We start from the raw sequence: 18,280 nt of genomic DNA on the forward strand, positions 1-18,280 counted from the left end.
TCTTGCTTATTGTTCACAATATAAGTTTACAAAGTCACCCAAACTCCAATTGCTTCATTAATTATAACCTGTTTTAAAAGCTACAGTATGAAGGGAATTTAGATAATAGCACATTCATCTGAGTAAAAAAATAAGAGCTGAGAAAGGATATAGCTCAATGGTAGAGTGTTTGCCTAACCAGTGCAAAGCCCTGGGTTCAGCACAGCACAAAACAAGCAAACAAAAAAAAAAAGTCAAAGAGTGACTGGAAATATTAAAAATTAGCAACGCTCTGAAAACTAGATTCGTACAAGCTTTTTATGAAGTACACTTCAGTTTCTGATTAACAGAAGAGGAATCTGGATTTTCATTTGGCATATATAGTTAAGAAATATTTATTCCATAATCTATTATGGAAAATTTACCAGTCAAAACAAGAAAATAAGTAATACTGAATTTTACCCTTTAGAAAGAAAAAACAAAAAGAAACAGTATGCATATTTAATTTTGTTAAGTTAATAAAAATCACATCTTGAAACCAACTTTTAATATTTTTTCCATTACAGTTGTTCTACAATATTTTTGGCATATATCTATCCAAAACAAATGGTAATGTACCTGGAATTAAGGTCCTTAAGAGGGAGCCAGTGCTTACAAATAAGTTATTTCAAACACATTCATGGGTAATCACATAGTATGCAAAATAAATGTTAGTATATCCTGAAACACAAGGTCCAACTATGTATAGATTTGATTTAATGTCTGATTTGATAGTTGGAAAGCCAATAAAAATGCTAGAAGATATAAAATGTACTCCCCTGAAAGACACACAACTCCCAGGAGCTCTGTAGCTGCTCCGAGCTTCTGGACTGTCTACAAAGTCCTTGGGTCCTTGATGACCCAAAATGAAACCAGAACCTTACAGTTGTCACACTGTGATTAAAGCAATGGGAGAAGTAGCATCACTGTTCACTGTACAAAGAAAGCAGAGCCAATCCTCCTGCCCTTCCTTCCTTTTCCCTCTAGTGTTACGTGCTCCCTCTTTAGCCTTTCTGACCTTGCCCATTACTTTCCCTTCTCTTCACTTGGTTTCAGCCACATAGGGTCTTCACTGCTCTTTAAACACCCCAGGTTGTATCCCGCCTCAGGGACACTGCACTAGCTCATCTCTCAGCTCTTTCCCTGGTTTTCCTCAGGGCTTGCTTCCACATTCCTTGCTTCCTCATTCCTTCAGGACTTTATTCAAATGCTCCCTTCTCTGTGATACCTCTTCTTACCATCTTGTTTAAGATCACAAACCTCTTGTAGCTAAAAGAAGGGAGAGATTTCCTTTTCACTGCTGTCCTGCACTTAGAATAGCATCTGGTACAAAGTATGCAATAAATATGAATGGAATGACGCCATGAATCACAAGTCAATTTGGTTCTAATATTTGCATACATATGTTCTGAACTATTTAAGACAAGTAATTTGTAATTTCCCAATAAACAGAAAACCAAGTTACAGGGTTATCTATATTTCTTTAATATGAACTACATGTTTGAATTGTAAATGATCCAAAACTGAGGTAGATAAAATCAAAGAGAAATTAGTCAACTCAATTCAGCCATTCCAAAAGAAAAGATATGGGCTGGGGTTGTGGCTCAGTGGTAGAGTGCTCGCCTAGCATGCATGAGGCACACTGGGCTCGCTCCTCAGCACCACATAAAAATAAAAATAAAGATATTGGGTCCACCTAAAACTAAAAAATAGATATAAAAAGAAAAGATATGAACAGTGGGTCCCATGGAGTCCACCCCTAAAAACTGTTTAGGAGGGATGTTAAAGCTTTGTACAAAGAACAGAACCATATTTTTTCCTGACTTCACATCGTGGCCAGACTTCTAGATTGAGACTTGAGGGTATTTCTCATTTTAGATAAAATGTAAGCTATTTTCAATGTAAATTACAAATTTCCTATAAGTGCTTAAAGGGGAAAATCCTACCAAAACTATCAATTGGTTTATCCAATGATTCCTTGTTACCGTGGGTGCTATGGTTTGTATGAATGTCCCTCAAAGTTCCATGTTAAAAGTTGCATGTTAAAAGCCTGGTCCTCAGTTCCACTATTGGAAGGAGGTGGAACCTTTAGAAGATAAGGCATAGAAGAAAACTAGGTCACCAGGGTTAGGCCTTTGATGGGGATATTGGGACCTTGGCCCCTCCTCTTCCTCTCATTTGTTTCTTGGCTGCCATGAGGTGGACCAACTTTTTCTCCCAGGAGTTCCACCAAGGAATTCTGTCTTGCTTTGCCATAGACCCAAAGCAATGGGTTTGCCCAAACATAGACTGAAACCTCTGAAACTATGAGTCAAAATAAACCCTTTCTTTTATAAGCTGATTATCTCAGGTATTTGTTACAGCAACAGAAAGCTGACCAACACAGCAAATATATTCAGTGGGCACCCCCCCATATGCTCTCTTCACCATACCTCATTCTAGGTGCAAGGCAAAGAAAACTGACTATTGGCAGAAGAGGTCCTCCTGTGCTTTTAAGCTGAAAGGCTTGGCAGTTGTGACATCAAGCAGGTAATACTGCTTCTACCTTAGAACATCCGAAGGAAAAGATAACTCAAAGAAGAAAGGAAGGCCCCACCTCAGGACTCAAGTTAGAAATGAGCAGGAGCAAATGTTCTGTGAATTACAACTGTTCCCACCTAAAAGTGTTCCAGTTAGAAGAATAACTTGTTCCACATTACTCTAATGTTGCTCTTGCAAATAATTATTCTCTGCACTTCAGAGAAGGGTTAATAGCCCCTTTCAAGACATGCTGGAAATAACAATAATAATGATGGTAGTGATGACAAACTAGGGCACAGTACTTCACACACTCTAATTGCTTCTGATCTTGAGAAGAACTCTGGAAGGTAGGTGGTAATTCCATTTTATATGAACCGAGACTCAGAGATGATAAGATTTGCTCCAGTAGAGACATCTTCTAAACCCAGATCTTCTGACTCTGTGCCCCATAATTCAACTCCTGGGCTGATATATGCCATGTCACAAGCACAAGTTAACTTGTGAAATACCAAAGTCATAACTCATATCTCTAACAGCAAGACTATGTATGAGGTGAAAGCATCCAAGGTAAGGGGCAAAGTCAACTGATCAATACAAAATAGATAGGTCATACACCGTGTGTCCCAGAACAAAGTGTCAAAGTACACAGTCAGCAACTCCAGTTCTCGAACATAGGCATCAAGTGTCTGTCAATTAAAAGCATATCCCAAACCTGGCCATCAATTAAAATCACATGAGGAGCATTAGAAGAATTAACTGGCCTTCAGGGCTGATGGTGGGGAACCCGTACCTTGTCCTATGTTAAAAATGGTCAAATATTTGAATATTCCTGAATGCAGGACTTTCCTCACATAGTCCTGGGCTGAGCTCCTGAGTAGAGATGTTTTAGTCTATTTTCCATTGTTAACAGAATATCTGAGTCTGGGTACTTTATAAAGGGAAGAAGTTTACTCTGGATCCCAATTCTATAGGCTAGAAAGACAATAGTATGGCACCACCGAAGTCCTTGAACTGCTTCAACTAATGGTGGAAAGCAGAAGAGCAAGCAAGGAATGCCCTTGTTTTACCACAACCCACTCTGAAGGTACCTAATCCAGTCCCATTAGAGCAACAGTTTACATGAGAAAGGCATTAATCCCTCTTACTAACCATAATCACCTCAGTGGTAGAGCACTCACCTGGCACATGAGAGGCACTGGGTTTGATCCTCATCACCACATAAAAATAAATAAAAATAAAGGTATGGAGGGGGGCTGGGATTGTAGCTCAGTGGTAGAGCACTTGCCTAAAACACGTGTGAGGCACTGGGTTCGATCCTCAGCACTACATAAAAAATAAACAAAAAATAAAGGTATTGTGTCCATTTACAACTAAAAAAATAAAAAATAAAATAAAAATAAAGGTATGTGTCCATCTACAACTAAAAAAATTAAAAAATTTTTAAAAAATTAAAAGGTCCCAATACTGTTGAACTACAAACTGAGGCTGGAGATATAGCTCAGTTTGTAGATTGCTTGCCTCCCATGCTCAAGGCCCAGAATTCAATCCCCAGCACCACAAAAACAAACAATAACAACAACAAAAACCACTAGAAACTGAATTTTAGCATAAGTTTTGCTGGGGACAAACCACATCCACACTTTAGCAAGAACACTTGTCTAGCCAGTCAAGTTCAGCAATACTAGAGCACAGACTCCTTTCCCCAGGGATGAATGTTAAAGACTTTTTCAGAGCTTTGCATGAAAAAAAAAAAAAAAAAAACACTAAAAAACATGAATAAATAAACAAAACAGGAATAGGAAAAAATCCAAATGCCGAGACATTTCTTCCGAGTTGGTGAACATTCTGAGCCCCTTTATTGGCCCATGGCTAAATCCGCAGCAGAACATAAATTCCAGAAACAACAAATACTGCTCTGGGGATAAAGTAAAATATTAAGTCTGCAGTTCTATACTTGGCAATCACATTTCAGAATTCAGAATTCAAAATTCAGCCATTTAAAATTTAGAATACGCCATTCTAAAACCCAGCAACAGCACAATTTCCAGAATGGCCTTGGGAAGCCTGTTTAGCCCATTATGTAAAAAAAACATAGTAGTATTCCAACTATCCTAATCAGCATTTCAATTTTGAAAGTCAAATCAAAATTCCAAACTACAACAATAAGAAGTTTATCCCCTTCTCAGCTCAAGTGATCTCTGCTGGTCATAGGAAAGGAGAATAAGTAAGTACAGCCATGCGTCAATGGCTTATTAAGTCCCTATGCCTCATGATTGGTTCATTTTCTGGAACTGAAAATTAGAGCACTTACTATCCAGGGTTGGAAAGTAAACAGTCATGCAGGTCTAGGTCTGTCTCCTCTGAGATCTGGAAGAAGAGCTCAATGATGTTTCAGGTAAAATAAGGGCTTTTGACTTTATTTTTCAAACTACTCTTGCCTGGAATCCTAAATAAAGCCAAGACTGCAGTCATAGGATGACAGCTGTGAATACAATAAGTCTAATACTGTTCAACCTTTCCAGGAAAGGGCAAAGTTTTTCCTAATGCTCTCTTACTGTATCTTTGTCAAGAAGTGACTAGGTGGGCTGGGTTGTGGCTCAGCGGTAGAGCACTCACCTAGCACATGTGAGGCCCTGAGTTCACTCCTCAGAACCACTTAAAAATAAACAAATAAAATAAATGTAAAAAAAAAAAAAAATAGAAGTGAGCAGGTATGCTGGTAGCCGAACAACATAGTTCTTTACATAAAACAAATAAAAATGTCAAAGTTGTGTATTTGTGGTTATTATACATGTATTCCAACAGGTAAGTAAAATATAGCCCATGGGCCAAATCCAGTCCATTAAAAAGGCATATCCATCATTTTCACATTTTAAAGACACAGAAAAAACCGGAATGTCAGAAGCAACAAATGGCCTCAGAAACCTGAAACATTCTTTCTGAACATGCAGAAAATGTGTGATGGTCCCTGATTTACATAAATTATGTTGTACCTCTTAAAAAACAATTCTAAATTTCTCATGTAATTAATTAAATTAATGTGGAACAGCACACACCAATCAGGTAACAATGGTCACTTCAGGGGAAAGAATAAGATATTTGGGAGAGGAAAATGAAAGTTTTAATTTCATTGTTTGAATTTCTTGAAAATTATAGGCATACTTTTTACATGTCTAATTTTTAAAATACTTTTAAGTTGTAATAAACTACTCTATAAATACTTTAAAATGATAATTTCCCTGAATACAGACTGGGATCATAGAATTAATCAGAAATTGGGCTGGGATGTAGCTCAGTGGTAGAGCGCTTGCCTAGCATGTGTGAGGCACTGGATTCAATCCTCAGCACCATATATAAACAAATAAATAAAGGTCCATCAATAACTAATAAAAATTTAAAAGAAAGAAAGAAAAAATTAATTAAATTAGTACACCCAAATAGATTCAAAGCAGAATGATCCAAGGAGGTTCTTATACATTTATACCAACAGATATGCATTTGTGCATATACAGAAATTAATTACAGTTTTAGGGGGACACAATATCTTTATTTTTATGTGGTGCTAAGGAGTGAACCCAGTGCTTCATGCATGCTAGGCGAGCGCTCTACCACTGAGCCACAACCCCAGCCCAAATCTTTTCTTTTGGAATGGCTGAACTGAGTTGACTAATTTCTTTTTGATTTTATCTACCTGAGTTTTGAATCATTTGCAGTTTCGAACATGTAATTCACATTAAAGAAATATAGACAACCCAAAGGCCAAATCAAATCCATGAAATAGGCAGGATTGAAAGGTAAAACTGGGGGCTGGGGATGTGGCTCAAGTGGTAGCGCGCTCTCCTGGCATGCGTGCGGCCCGGGTTTGAGCCTAAGCACCACATACAAACAAAGATGTTGTGTCCGCCGAAAACTAAAAAATAAATATTAAAAAATTCTCTCTCTCTCTCTCTCTCACTCTTTAAAAAAAAAAAAAAAAAAAAAAAAAAGAAAGGTAAAACTGGTTTTAACATTTTTAAAGAGTTGGAAAAATGTATGTGAGAGACCACATATGAAGACCCCTGAAGCCTAAAATTCCCTATCTGACCTTTACAGAAAAAGTGTGATGATTCCTGATTTACATTAACAATGTTGCATCTCAAAAATAATTCAAAAGTCCTCTTGCAAATGCCTTCAAAGTCATTTGTAAACACAATAACAACAATTTAGCTGTTTTTTCCTTTTAAACTCAAAGCAGTATTAGCTATTCAGCTACCTCAGTTATCAGATTTGGCTCAAAAAACTGGTGACTTCAGCCTCAGGAGAAAGAGACATTTTCCCAATTACAATCTTATATCCAGGAGCCTAACCAGAATATATAAGGGCACAAGGAGAAAACAATCTCAGATTAACACTCTGAACAATCAAAACTAATTTTTTAAATTATTTTTTTAGTTGTAGATGAATATAATACCTTTACTTTATTTGTTTATTTTTATGTAGTGCCAGGGATCAAACCCAGTGTCTCACGCATGCTAGGCAAGTGCTCTACCACTGAGCCACAACCCCGGGCCCCAAAAATAATTTTTAAAATATATCAATTAAAGGGTTAGGGTTGTAGCTCAGTGCAGAGCACATGCCTAACATGTGTGAGGCACTGGGTTCGATTCTCAGCACCACATATAAATAAATAACCTTTTAACCTACTTAATTTGATATAAAAGCAGTTTAGAACTTGGAAAGCACAAACATTTCACAAAGAGACAGTATCAACAGAAAGAGAACAAAGGCTATCACTACAGTAAACTAAGAAAAATTAAGACAATATCCTCACTCACCTCTGGAACACATTTTCCTACCTAAGTATGACACAGAAGGTACTCTACCTCAACGTCCTGGAGACTGAATTCTTTCTGATCTGTAAAGTTTGCAGCCCCAGCACTAAGTTCCATCAGCATCTTGGCAATCTCAGGCTTTATGGCTGAGGTCAGCCGACTGGCTGCTTCCATGACATGCTCCTGCACATCTTTGAGCTGCATGGCCGCCTTTGAGTAATGCGAGTTTCGGAACACAGTGCTGAAGAGATCTGTGAGGAAAGTACTGGCACGGCAGAAGACATTGAGGGCATCCAGGTATTTGGAGATACCCTGCTGGATGTCAGCGATGGGAGTGGAGTGTGGCATGGTATGGTGGCAGGTGCCTGCAGCAGTCAGACTGCCCAGGGGCGCAGAGGTGGCTGTGGATGCCAGGGGAGCGCTCAGTGCTCGGCCCAGCTCAGGCATCGGGTACTGCTGGTGCTGCTGTACCTTCTGCTTGGACCCGCCAAGCAGGAAGCGCCGCTTGTAGTCCATTTTACTGTCCTGGGCACTGCAGCAATACATGCGGGTTGGGGAACTGTCCCAAGGACTGAGAGCAGATCAGGGTTCTGATTCTTTTTTTTTTTTTCCAAAATTGCAGCTAGGTATAAAAATAGTGGAGTTCTGCAAATCTAAGTTTTAAAAAAGGCATTTCCATGAGGCAGATGATCATGTGATCCAACATAGAGGTGAGGACAACTGGTTTATATAATTAATATTTTCAGTGTAGACAGGATCACTGACAAAAAAATAAAAGTGTGTTCAAAATGCTGTATAAGAACTGTTTTGCATTCCACTCTCTTAATAAAAAGGTATGCTTGCTGAGGAAAATGTTTACTTATAATTGCTTTGGAAGAATATTTTGATACTTATATTTACAATGGCAAAAAAATAACTTAACTTTTTAAAAATGTAATATAATGTATCTTCAGTATACCAAAAAGTTAGAACCCAAAAACCCACAAGCTGATCAACAGCAATTTAAAAAGCAATACATGGTTACTACACACAAAGTCCTTAAGAAGGAAGATCAAACTTCTGCAGAATTTTGACAGAGCCTGCCTGTCAAATCCATTTACCTGTAAAGCTTCTCCTCAAAACTAAAAATTTCCAAATTTCCTGCAATGTTTTCTGAAAACAAGTTTTCTTTAAAAATGGCATTTGTTATTATAAGTGTTCTCCTCCTTTCCTTTTGTTTGCTGAGGTAGTGATTTCCTTACAACATCAATAAAAGGTGCTTGCAGACTGGGTTGGCCCTCATTTACAAAGTCTGAAGCAAGAATGCACAGATGTATTCATAAGGCCTCTAAGTCATTTCCTGTAAAGGGGAAAAAAAGAAGATAAAGTCAGGAAGGCCATAAGACAATGAGCAATTCTGAAACATTAATTTATGGAATGTTATCATCTACACAGGCAGGCTACAAATGAATGAAATAAAATATCATATTATAAACTTAAAGAAGCAGGACAACAGTAAAAGTTGAACTGTGAAATGATTACTGTTAGAAAATTCCTCAAGGGCTGGTGATGTAGCTTAGTGGCAGGGCATTTGTCTAGTATGTGCAGGACCCTGCCTTCACTAAAAGGGAAAAAAAAAGAAAAAGAAAATTCCTCAAGTTGTAGTAGAAAAATAATGCAACAAGGTAAATCTGATTCCACACCAACCACTCCAAAACTGAGGCTAACCGGTGACACCTTGAACAAGGCCTGGCTTGTTTTCCCCCTTAGCGAGTTCACTAATCGGCAAGAAGATCGGATGAATTCACTTGTCCCTTGGTATCCATGGAGGACTGATTCCAGGACTCCCTGAAGGTCTCCAAAATCCAAGAATGCTCAAGTTCCTTAAATAAAATGGCACTGTATTTGCATATAACATATATACCATCCTTCCCTACACTTTAAATCACCTCTAGATTACTTATAGTACCTAATACAATGTAAATGCTATGTAAAAAACTGTATTGTTTAAGGAATAAAAAATCTGAACACATTTAGCACAGGTACAATTTGTTAAAAAATATTTCCTATTTAGAATTAAACCTGGAAATGTGGAACCTAGAGATATAACGTCTGACTAAGCTTTTGGTGAAAGATATTAATCTCCTCACAAAACTTTGAAGAGATCAGATAAAGGAAAGATGAGCACAAAGATGAGAGAAATCAGGAAGGCTGTTATGAAAAAAAAAAAAATTATTCTGAGGTAGGCCTTGATTGTAGGATAGATTTTGAGTAGTACAAAAGGGACACATAGGCGCTCACCAAGTGAAGAATCATCTCAGCAAAGGCCCTGAAGCAGGAGAGCACCAGGTCTGTTCAGGATATACCCAGGTGGGCTAAAGTACAGGGTGCAGAAAGACAAAATCTTGAGAGAAAAGTGGCTGGCAGATGGTTTTTAAACAGGATTCTTCTAATCACAAGCCAAATACCAATTTCTCCCTGGGTATTCAGAGAGGAAGCTTGGAAAAATATGCTGTTTTTCACTTCCTGGGGTAATTTCTACAGAATCTCTGGCTCTGGTTAGCAAATCTGGACATCACTGGTTATAGTTTCTGATACCTACAACAGAAAAATAGCCTATTCTCACTTAGCTAACTTCAGGGGTAACATTTGCTTGAACTACCTGTTCTGTCAAACACAGCAATAGTTCAAATATATTTTATTAAAAGTTATATTTAGTATATACTAAACTTCAGCATATATAATATCAATGTATAGTTTGATATACTTTTTTATTTTCAATGTTGAGGACTGAACACAGGATCACCTTGTATGTGCTAAGCAAGTGCTGTACCACTAAGCTACACATCCAACTCTGGTCTACTTACTAATGACCAGTTTCTTTCTTTCCATTTTCATTTTTGTACATAAAAATACACATAAATAATACTTTGTCACTTATCATGGCCAATCATCAACTCCTTTGAAGTTCTATAACTATGTAAGGAACACAGGAAGTTAGTTTATAAGAGCAAGAAACAAGAGTGCTGAGGACACAGACATACATGTAAATTCACCTATGGCTCTGTGAAATTCTTGACCCTTAAAGAAGAAAAAGACAAACAAATTGATAGCCAGGCATGGTGGCACATGTCTATAGTCCCAGAACTTGGGATCACTTGAGGCCAGAAGTTTGAGGCTAGCCTGGACAATACAGCAAGAATTCAGCTCAAACAGAAAGACAAAAACAAACAAACAAAAAGCTCATAAATTTCTCCAAAAACAAGTAACAAATGGCTACTTGTAAGAAATCTGATCCCAGTTGTTCTTTTTTCAAATTCATGACAATAAGGCAATGGTACCTAACCTTGCCCAAGTGCTAAAATCATAATCAATTCTAATGTATAAAAGCAGCACTCAACAGAAACAAAGAAGGCTGTTCCTGTGGAAACTCTGTGGCTGTAAAGGAAAACCTTTGCCTTGAGTTCACCACAGTGTCTTGAGTAGACCAGAGAAGCACTTTTTGTTCAGCGATGCACCAAATTTCCTAGTTCCTGGGCATCCTCTTCCACTGCTATCTCTGGCTCTAGGAAAGCCCATTCCCATTCCTTTGGCAGGTGGACCTGCAAGACCAAGTTGCTTACCTAACTTCTAAAAACAATCAGAAACATTAAACTTTTTTTTTTTTTAAATTGTATCCTTCCAAAGTTTATTTGAATTATAAGGATTAAAACTATTTCAGCCAGATGCAGTGGTGTATGCCTGTAACCTCAACTACTTGAGAGGCTGAGGCATGAGAATTGCAAGTTTGAGGCCAACCTCAGCCACTTAATAAGACCTTGTCCCAAAATAGAAAATAAAAGAACTGGGGTATAGTTCAGTGATAAAACACACCTGGGATCAACTCCCAGTACCAGGAAAAAAAAAAAAAAAGACAACTTCACAAAAATTCATCTATAATTAAATAGCACAGTCTCTATCAAAATCTAAAGTAAAGTTTTAATGGAAATGGGCAAGCTGACCCTAAAGTTCATATGGAAATGCAAAAGATCCAGCATGACCAAAACAAATATTTTTTTGGGGGGGAGTGCTGATCATATCATACTGATTTTAAAATCTACTATAAAAATATTATAATCAAAGCAGTGGAGCACTGACATAAGGAAGGACACATAAGTGACTGGAACAGAACTGGATGTCCAGAACTAAACTCAAATACTTAGGCTTAATTACTTCATGGAGTTTGTTTCCAGTGGTAGGGATTGAACCTAGGGCATGACTCATGCATGTTAGCCAAAACCTTTTATAAGGGTATCAAAACCATTCAACGGAGAAGGAATAGTCTTTTCAATAAGTGGTGCTAGGGTAACTAAATATCCACACACCCAAAAATGAATGTGACCAGATGAGGTGCCCCATCTGTAAGTCCCAGTGGCTCATGAGGTTGGAGCAAGAGGATCGCAAGCTCAAAGCGAGTTTCAGCAATTTAGCAAGATCCTGTCTCAAAATAAGAAATTAAAAAAAGGGGCTGGGGATGTGGCTCAAGCGGTAGTACGCTCGCCTGGCATGCATGCAGCCCAGGTTCGATCCTCAGTACCACATACAAACAAAGATGTTGTGTCTGCCGAAAACTAAAAAATAAATATTAAAATATTCTCAAAAAAAAAATTAAAAAAGGCCTGTGGATGTGGCTCAGTGGTTAAGCACCACTGGGTTACACCATCAGTACCAAAAATAAAAGAATGAATGTTGTGAACCCCTATCTCACATCATATACAAAAATTAACTCAAAATAAATCAAAGATTTAAATATAATAATTAAAATATAAAACTCTTAGAAGAAAACAAGTGAAAATTTTTGTGAGCTTGGGTTAGACAATGGTTTCTGAAAATAACACCTAAAGCATATGCAACAAAAAATTTAAAAATTGGGTTTCATCAAAATAAGAACTATGGCTGGGGATGCAGCTCAGTATTAGAGCACTTGCCTGGCATGCATGAGGTCCTGGGTTCAATCTCCAGCACCACACCCATGCGCACGTGCACAAAAGAAAATTTTAAATGTTTATAGAAGAATGCAGTGGTGCACAGCTGTAATTCCAGTTACATGGGAGACTAAGGCAGGAAGATTAAAAATTCAAGGGCAACTTAGCAAGACCTTGTCTCAAATTAAAAAATAAAAAGTGTTGAGGGTATAGCTTAGTGATAGAGTGCTTGCCTAGCATGCACAAGGTCCTGGGTTCAATCCCAGCAGCACAAAAAGAAAGAAAATTCAATTAAAAAGGTAGACAAACCATGAAAATGGAAGGGAGACCAGTAGAGTAGAGGAGGAGAGAAAATGAGGGGGAAAGGTGAGGACGGGAAAGGGGAGGAAATGAGTTGGATAAGGCTGACCAAATTTTGCTGTGGGCATGTGTAAATGTACCATGGTGAATTCCACCTTTATGTACACCTATAAAGTAATAATTTATAAAAACAACAAATAGATGGGGAGAAGGTCAGTAGAGTAAGGAGGTGGTATGGGGAGGAGTATGTTGGGGAAAAGAAGAGGGAAGAGGTATTGGGGACTGAAAATGGAGCAAATTATATTCCATGCATGTGTGATCTTGAAAAAATGAAACCAACTATTACATATAACTATAATGCACTAATAAAAACATACAAAAAATGTACAATAACCAATGTTAGTGAAAATGTAGAGAAATTGAAATCCTCATTCACTGTAAGTAGAAGATTAGATGAGCACTTTAATCAGTTTAACAGTTTCCTCAAATGGTTAAATATACACGACCCACAAATTCAATTCCTATGCATATATCCAAAAGAAAAGAAAAAAAAAATCCACATGCTAGGCTCAGTGGCACACATCTGTAATCCCAGTTACCTGGGTGGCTGAGGCAAGATAATCACAAGTTTGAAGCTAGCCTGGGCAACTTAGTGAGACACGATCTCAACATAAAAATAAAATAGGTTGGGAATATATTTCAGTGGTGGAGTGCTTGCTTGGCCTGTGCAAGCCCCTGGGTTCAATCCCTAGTAAACAAGTTCATAAAGAAAATCCTATATTTAAACATTCACAGCAGCATTATTTATAATAGCTAAAAAGTAGTAACAACTCAAATGTATATCAACTGATAAATGAATAAAAAAAGGTATATAATGGAATATTAATCAGGACAAAAAGGAATGAAGTTCTGACAAATGCTACAATGTGTATGAACCTTGAAAACATTGGGAAAAGTGAAAGAAAAACTACATACAAGAAAGCATATATTATATAAAATATCCAGGATAGGCAATTCATACAAATATAAAGTAAATTTGTAGAAAGCTGGGATTGTGGCTCGATGGCAAAGCACTTACCTCACACGTGTGAGGCCCTGGGTTCGATCCTCAGCACCACATAAAAATAAACAAATAAAGGCATTGTGTTCATCTACAACTAAAAAAAAATATTTTTAAAAAAAGTAAATTTGTAAAATAGGGAGTACTTGGCTAATAGATATGGGATTTCTTGTCCCAAAATTAGATAATAGTGATGCTGGTACAACTCTGAATATACTAAAAAAACATTGAACTATATACTTTAAAAAGATGAATTTTTAAAAAAATATTTATTTATTTATTTATTTTTAGTTTTCGGCAGACACAACATCTTTGTTTGTATGTGGTGCTGAGGATCGAACCCGGGCCGCACGCATGCCAGGCAAGCGCGCTACCGCTTGAGCCACATCCCAGCCCTAAAAAGATGAATTTTATGACACGTGAATTTTACCTCAATAAAACTATTACTTTTTAAAAAGTATCACCATATCATCCTTTGCCATTTTCTTTATGTATCATATTCACTAGTAAAAGGTGTATAATAAAAAAAATACATTTTCCAGGGATGCCTTTAGCACCAGACTGTCTCCTTTTTGTACTCCAGATAGAAATCTAAAGGCTGCTATCCAGAATCTGGGAATGTAAATTACCAAAACAAAACAAAAAAAAAAAACCCCTTGGAGATCAACTAATTTGCTAGACACAGTGGCACACACCTGCAACCCCACCTACTCAAGAGAATAAGGCAGGAGGATAACAAATTCAAGGCCAGCCTGTACAATTTAGCAAGAGCCTGTCTCAAAATAAAAAATTAAAAGGGCTGGGCCAGAGATGTAACTCAGTGGTGGACTGCCACTGGATTCAATTCCCAGGACTGCCAAACAAAACAAAACAAAACAACAACTCATCTAATTTAAACCCTGCAATTTACAGATTAAAAAAAAAAAAAAACCCCATGATACTAAATGTCTCGCACTAGGCCACATAATCTCAGGATCGTACACTGGTATCTTGACTTTCAGAACTCCAAACATGAATGTTCTGTTCTAAACTACCCAGACTGGCAGATAAGATTAGGCAATGCTACAAGAAAAAAATCCTAAAATGAGGCCTAATCTAATAAAGTTTTGTTTCTTGCTCACAAAAAATTCAATGTGGGTCTGGCAGCCCTTCTTCAACTTGTAGGGACATCATTGGAACTTTACTGTCTTTAACAGTCACTCCAGCACAGAAAAAAAGTGAAAATTCATACCCCCTCAGTAATCCACTGAAAGTGACACATATCATTTCCCTTCACAGCAAGGCTTTAGTCAAAATTAGTCACATGATGCCAAATTAACTGTAAGAGAGATCGGGAAATGTAAGAGAACATATGGAATACTGTAAAAGCATTATAGTTGGCTGTAGCTGTCCATCCAGCCATGTGTTGTACAGTTCTGACCAGATGGCAAAAGCAATCTGGACTTCACGCAGGGAAGGCTGTTCTTTAATGCAGAGGCCCCACAGCTACTCTCCAGAGGCCAGCTCAAACTCACCCATAGTCTGCTCCAGAATGTGGTTCTTAGTTGTGTGTATGTATGGAGAAAGGGGGAGCGGGTTCCTTTGAGAAACTTATGAAAAATCACTTCAGTCTAACACTCATCCAAAACACCGAAGTTTCCATTCAGTTTTGGAACTGGAGCCCCAGGTGAAAACAACAACAAAAACAAACTGCCCTTCAAATCTCCATGCTTTCCTTCCCTCCAGAGGAAGACTATATAGTCCGGGAAGCATCAGATGATGTTTTGAAAACTGAGCTTCACTTTTTGCTTCTAGGGTTGGTCAAACAGGTTACCAAGCAAGGAAGACCTAAGGTTCAGGCTAAAGTATTTAGTAAAACCTCAGAGAAATAATATATAAGGGACCTTTGGACCCCCACTATTTCCTATGCACCTGTCTTCTCAAGGTGTGGTCCTTGGACCATGAACATCAGAATTAAGTATCCCAAGGCCAAGGGTACACCTGTGTTATTAACCAAATACTTCCTCACAAAATTTGTATGTTGAACCAAATTTCCAATATGATGCTATTTGAGGTAGTTAGAGGTAATTAGGTTGTGAGGATATAGCCCTCTTAAATGGTATTAGTAATTTTTTTTTTTTTTTTGTACCAGGGATTGAACCTAGCAGCACTCAAACACTGTGCCACATCTTGGCCTTTTATTTTTTATTTTGAGACACAATCTCACTAAGTTGCTTAGAGTTTCACTAAGTTCCTGCCTCAGCCTCCAAAGCTGCTGGGATTACAGGTGTGTGCCTGTAATTATTAAAAAAAATAAATAAAAGCCAAAAAACTAGGTCTCTCTTTTCCTATCATATGAAGATGTAAAAAGCTGGAAATCTGCAATCCAGAGGAGGGCCTTTGCCAGAACCCCATAATGATGACACCTGATCTTGGACTTTTAGATTCCAGAACTCAGAAACAAAGTTCTGTTGTTTTTAAGTCACCCAGTCTATGGGACTTTGTTAAAGCACTCAGCAACTAAGATAACCTGTATGATGATAGGTCTTACATAATAGTATACTAGAGGTGGTCATAACCACCACCAAGAATTTTGTTAAGAACGGAAGCCAGAAAACTATGGCATTTACAGGTAAATGGATGGAGTTAGAGAAGATATGGCTAAGTGAAGTTAGCCAATCCCAAAAAACCAAACGCCGGATGTTTTCTCTGATATAAGGAGGCTGACTCATAGTGGAGTAGGAAGGAATAGATGAACTCTAGATAGGGCGGAGGAGTGGGAGGGAAAGGGAGGGTGTATGCAGTTAGAAATGATGTTGGAATGTGATGGACATTATTATCCAAAGTACATGAATTGGGGCTGGGGTTGTGGCTTAGTAGTAGAACACTCACCTAGCATGGGTGAGGCACTGGGTTCGATCCTCAGCACCACATAAAAATAAATAAATAAAGGTATTATGTCCATCTACAACTAAAACATATTTAAAAAAAATAAATGAAAATAGGAATTGGTGGGAATGAATATACTTTATATACAATCAGAGATATGAAAAAATTGTGCTCTATATGTGTAATAAGAATTGTAATGCATTCCACAGTCATATATACATTAAAAAAAAAAAAAAAGAACAAAACAAAAAAAATGGAAGCCAGGGGCTGGGGTTGTAGCTCAGTGGTAGAGTGTTTGCCTCTCATGTGGAAGGCACTGGGTTCAATCCTTATTTGTTTAAAAAAAAAAAAAAGGTATTTTGTTAATCTACAACTATAAAAAGTTTAAAAAAATAAAAAGAGTGGAAGCCAGAAGCTGAGTGTAGCTCAGTGGTAGCGCACTTGCCTCATATGCACGAGGTCCTGGGTTCGGTCTCTAGCACTATAGGAAACACACACACACACACACACACACAAAATGGAAACAGCAATTTTTTTTTCACAAGACACCATATTAACATTAAACTTACTGAAACTAGAATGAAAAGAAAGAACACACCAGTGAAAAACAATGGCTTAAGGATTTCCTCCACTTATATTAGAATCAGGATACCACTCTTACTAGAATGACAATTAAAATGTTGATTCCTAGGGCACAACTAAGATCTAATACATCAATCTTTGTGATGGAGCTGAGAACACTTATTTTTAACAAGTTCCTCAGGTGATTATGATGCACACAATAATTTGAGAACCAAAGTGGTCAGCTGAAAATGTGCTGAAAGCCACAAGTATGAGCACTCCAAAAGACACCACCTGTCTAAAATAACACTTAGTGAAACTCAGGTATTCTCAACAATATTTCTGTTCACTCAAGAATTCAGAAAAGCAGCTGGGTATGGTGGTGCATGTCTGTAATCCCAGTGACTTGAGAGGCTGAGGCAGGAGGATCACAAGTTGGAGACCAGCCTCAGCAACTTAGCAAGAACCTGTCTCAGAATAAAAATAAAAGGGCTGGGGATGTGGCTCAGTGCTCAAGCATCCCTGAGTTCAGTTGCCAATACCTAAACAAAAAAACAAAAAAAAATCAGAAAAGCATTTCCACAGTTAATGAGTATAGCTCAATGGTAGATGGCTTGCATTGCAGTGCAAAGCCCTTGGTTCCATTCCTAAAACACGAAAAATGAAAACAAAAACAAAACAGAAAGGCACTTCTCCCACCAAAATAATAAATACTTCTGAAAACCAAGAAGCTAGTTGGACAATTCAATGAGAAATTCTGTGTGTATCATAACTGCTTCTAACAAGATCCCATAAGCGCCACGATCAAGCCTAGAGTTCTTCTCTAGGTAGAAGAAAAAACAAGCTCCTTAAAAAAGATGAAAAGTGGTTCATTTGCGATTTTTGTTGTTGTTGTTTTGGTACTGGGGGCTCTTTACTGCTCAGCCACATCCCTGGCCTTCTTATTTACATTTTAAAATTTTGAGATAAAGACTCACTAAATTGCTGAGGTTGGTCATGAACTTGTACTTGTGATCCTTCCTGCTTCAGCCTTCCAAGTAGCTGGGATTATAGGTAAGTGTCACTACACGTGGTTTGAAAACTATTTTTTTTAATCATTTTTTTTTTTAAGTACTGGGAATTGAACCCAGGAACACTTTACCACTGAGCTACATCTGCAGCCCTTTTTCTTCTTTCTTTTTTTTTTTTTTGGTACCAGG

General features: G+C 37.7%; 1 protein-coding gene across 5 annotated transcripts in view; it reads right to left on the minus strand.

Moving 5' to 3' along the window:
- Garre1 (granule associated Rac and RHOG effector 1) overlaps window positions 1–18,280 on the minus strand; it is an 89,253-nt gene that overhangs the window by 48,701 nt on the left and 22,272 nt on the right. For 4 of the 5 annotated variants that reach the window (XM_046448152.2, XM_046448154.2, XM_046448155.2 and 1 more), the window contains exon 2: window positions 7,401–8,688. In XM_046448152.2, coding sequence (XP_046304108.1) covers window positions 7,401–7,895 — 495 coding nt within the window. In that variant the 5' untranslated portion in view covers window positions 7,896–8,688. The remainder of the gene's footprint in view (window positions 1–7,400; window positions 8,689–18,280) is intronic. The other variant, XM_058580434.1, reaches the window with a different exon arrangement.

Source organism: Marmota monax, unplaced genomic scaffold (assembly GCF_021218885.2).
Source record: "Marmota monax isolate L192 unplaced genomic scaffold, Marmota_monax_Labrador192_F-V1.1 WCK01_AAM20220418_F8-fsc00101, whole genome shotgun sequence".
In the NCBI taxonomy this organism is placed as follows: domain Eukaryota; kingdom Metazoa; phylum Chordata; class Mammalia; order Rodentia; family Sciuridae; genus Marmota; species Marmota monax.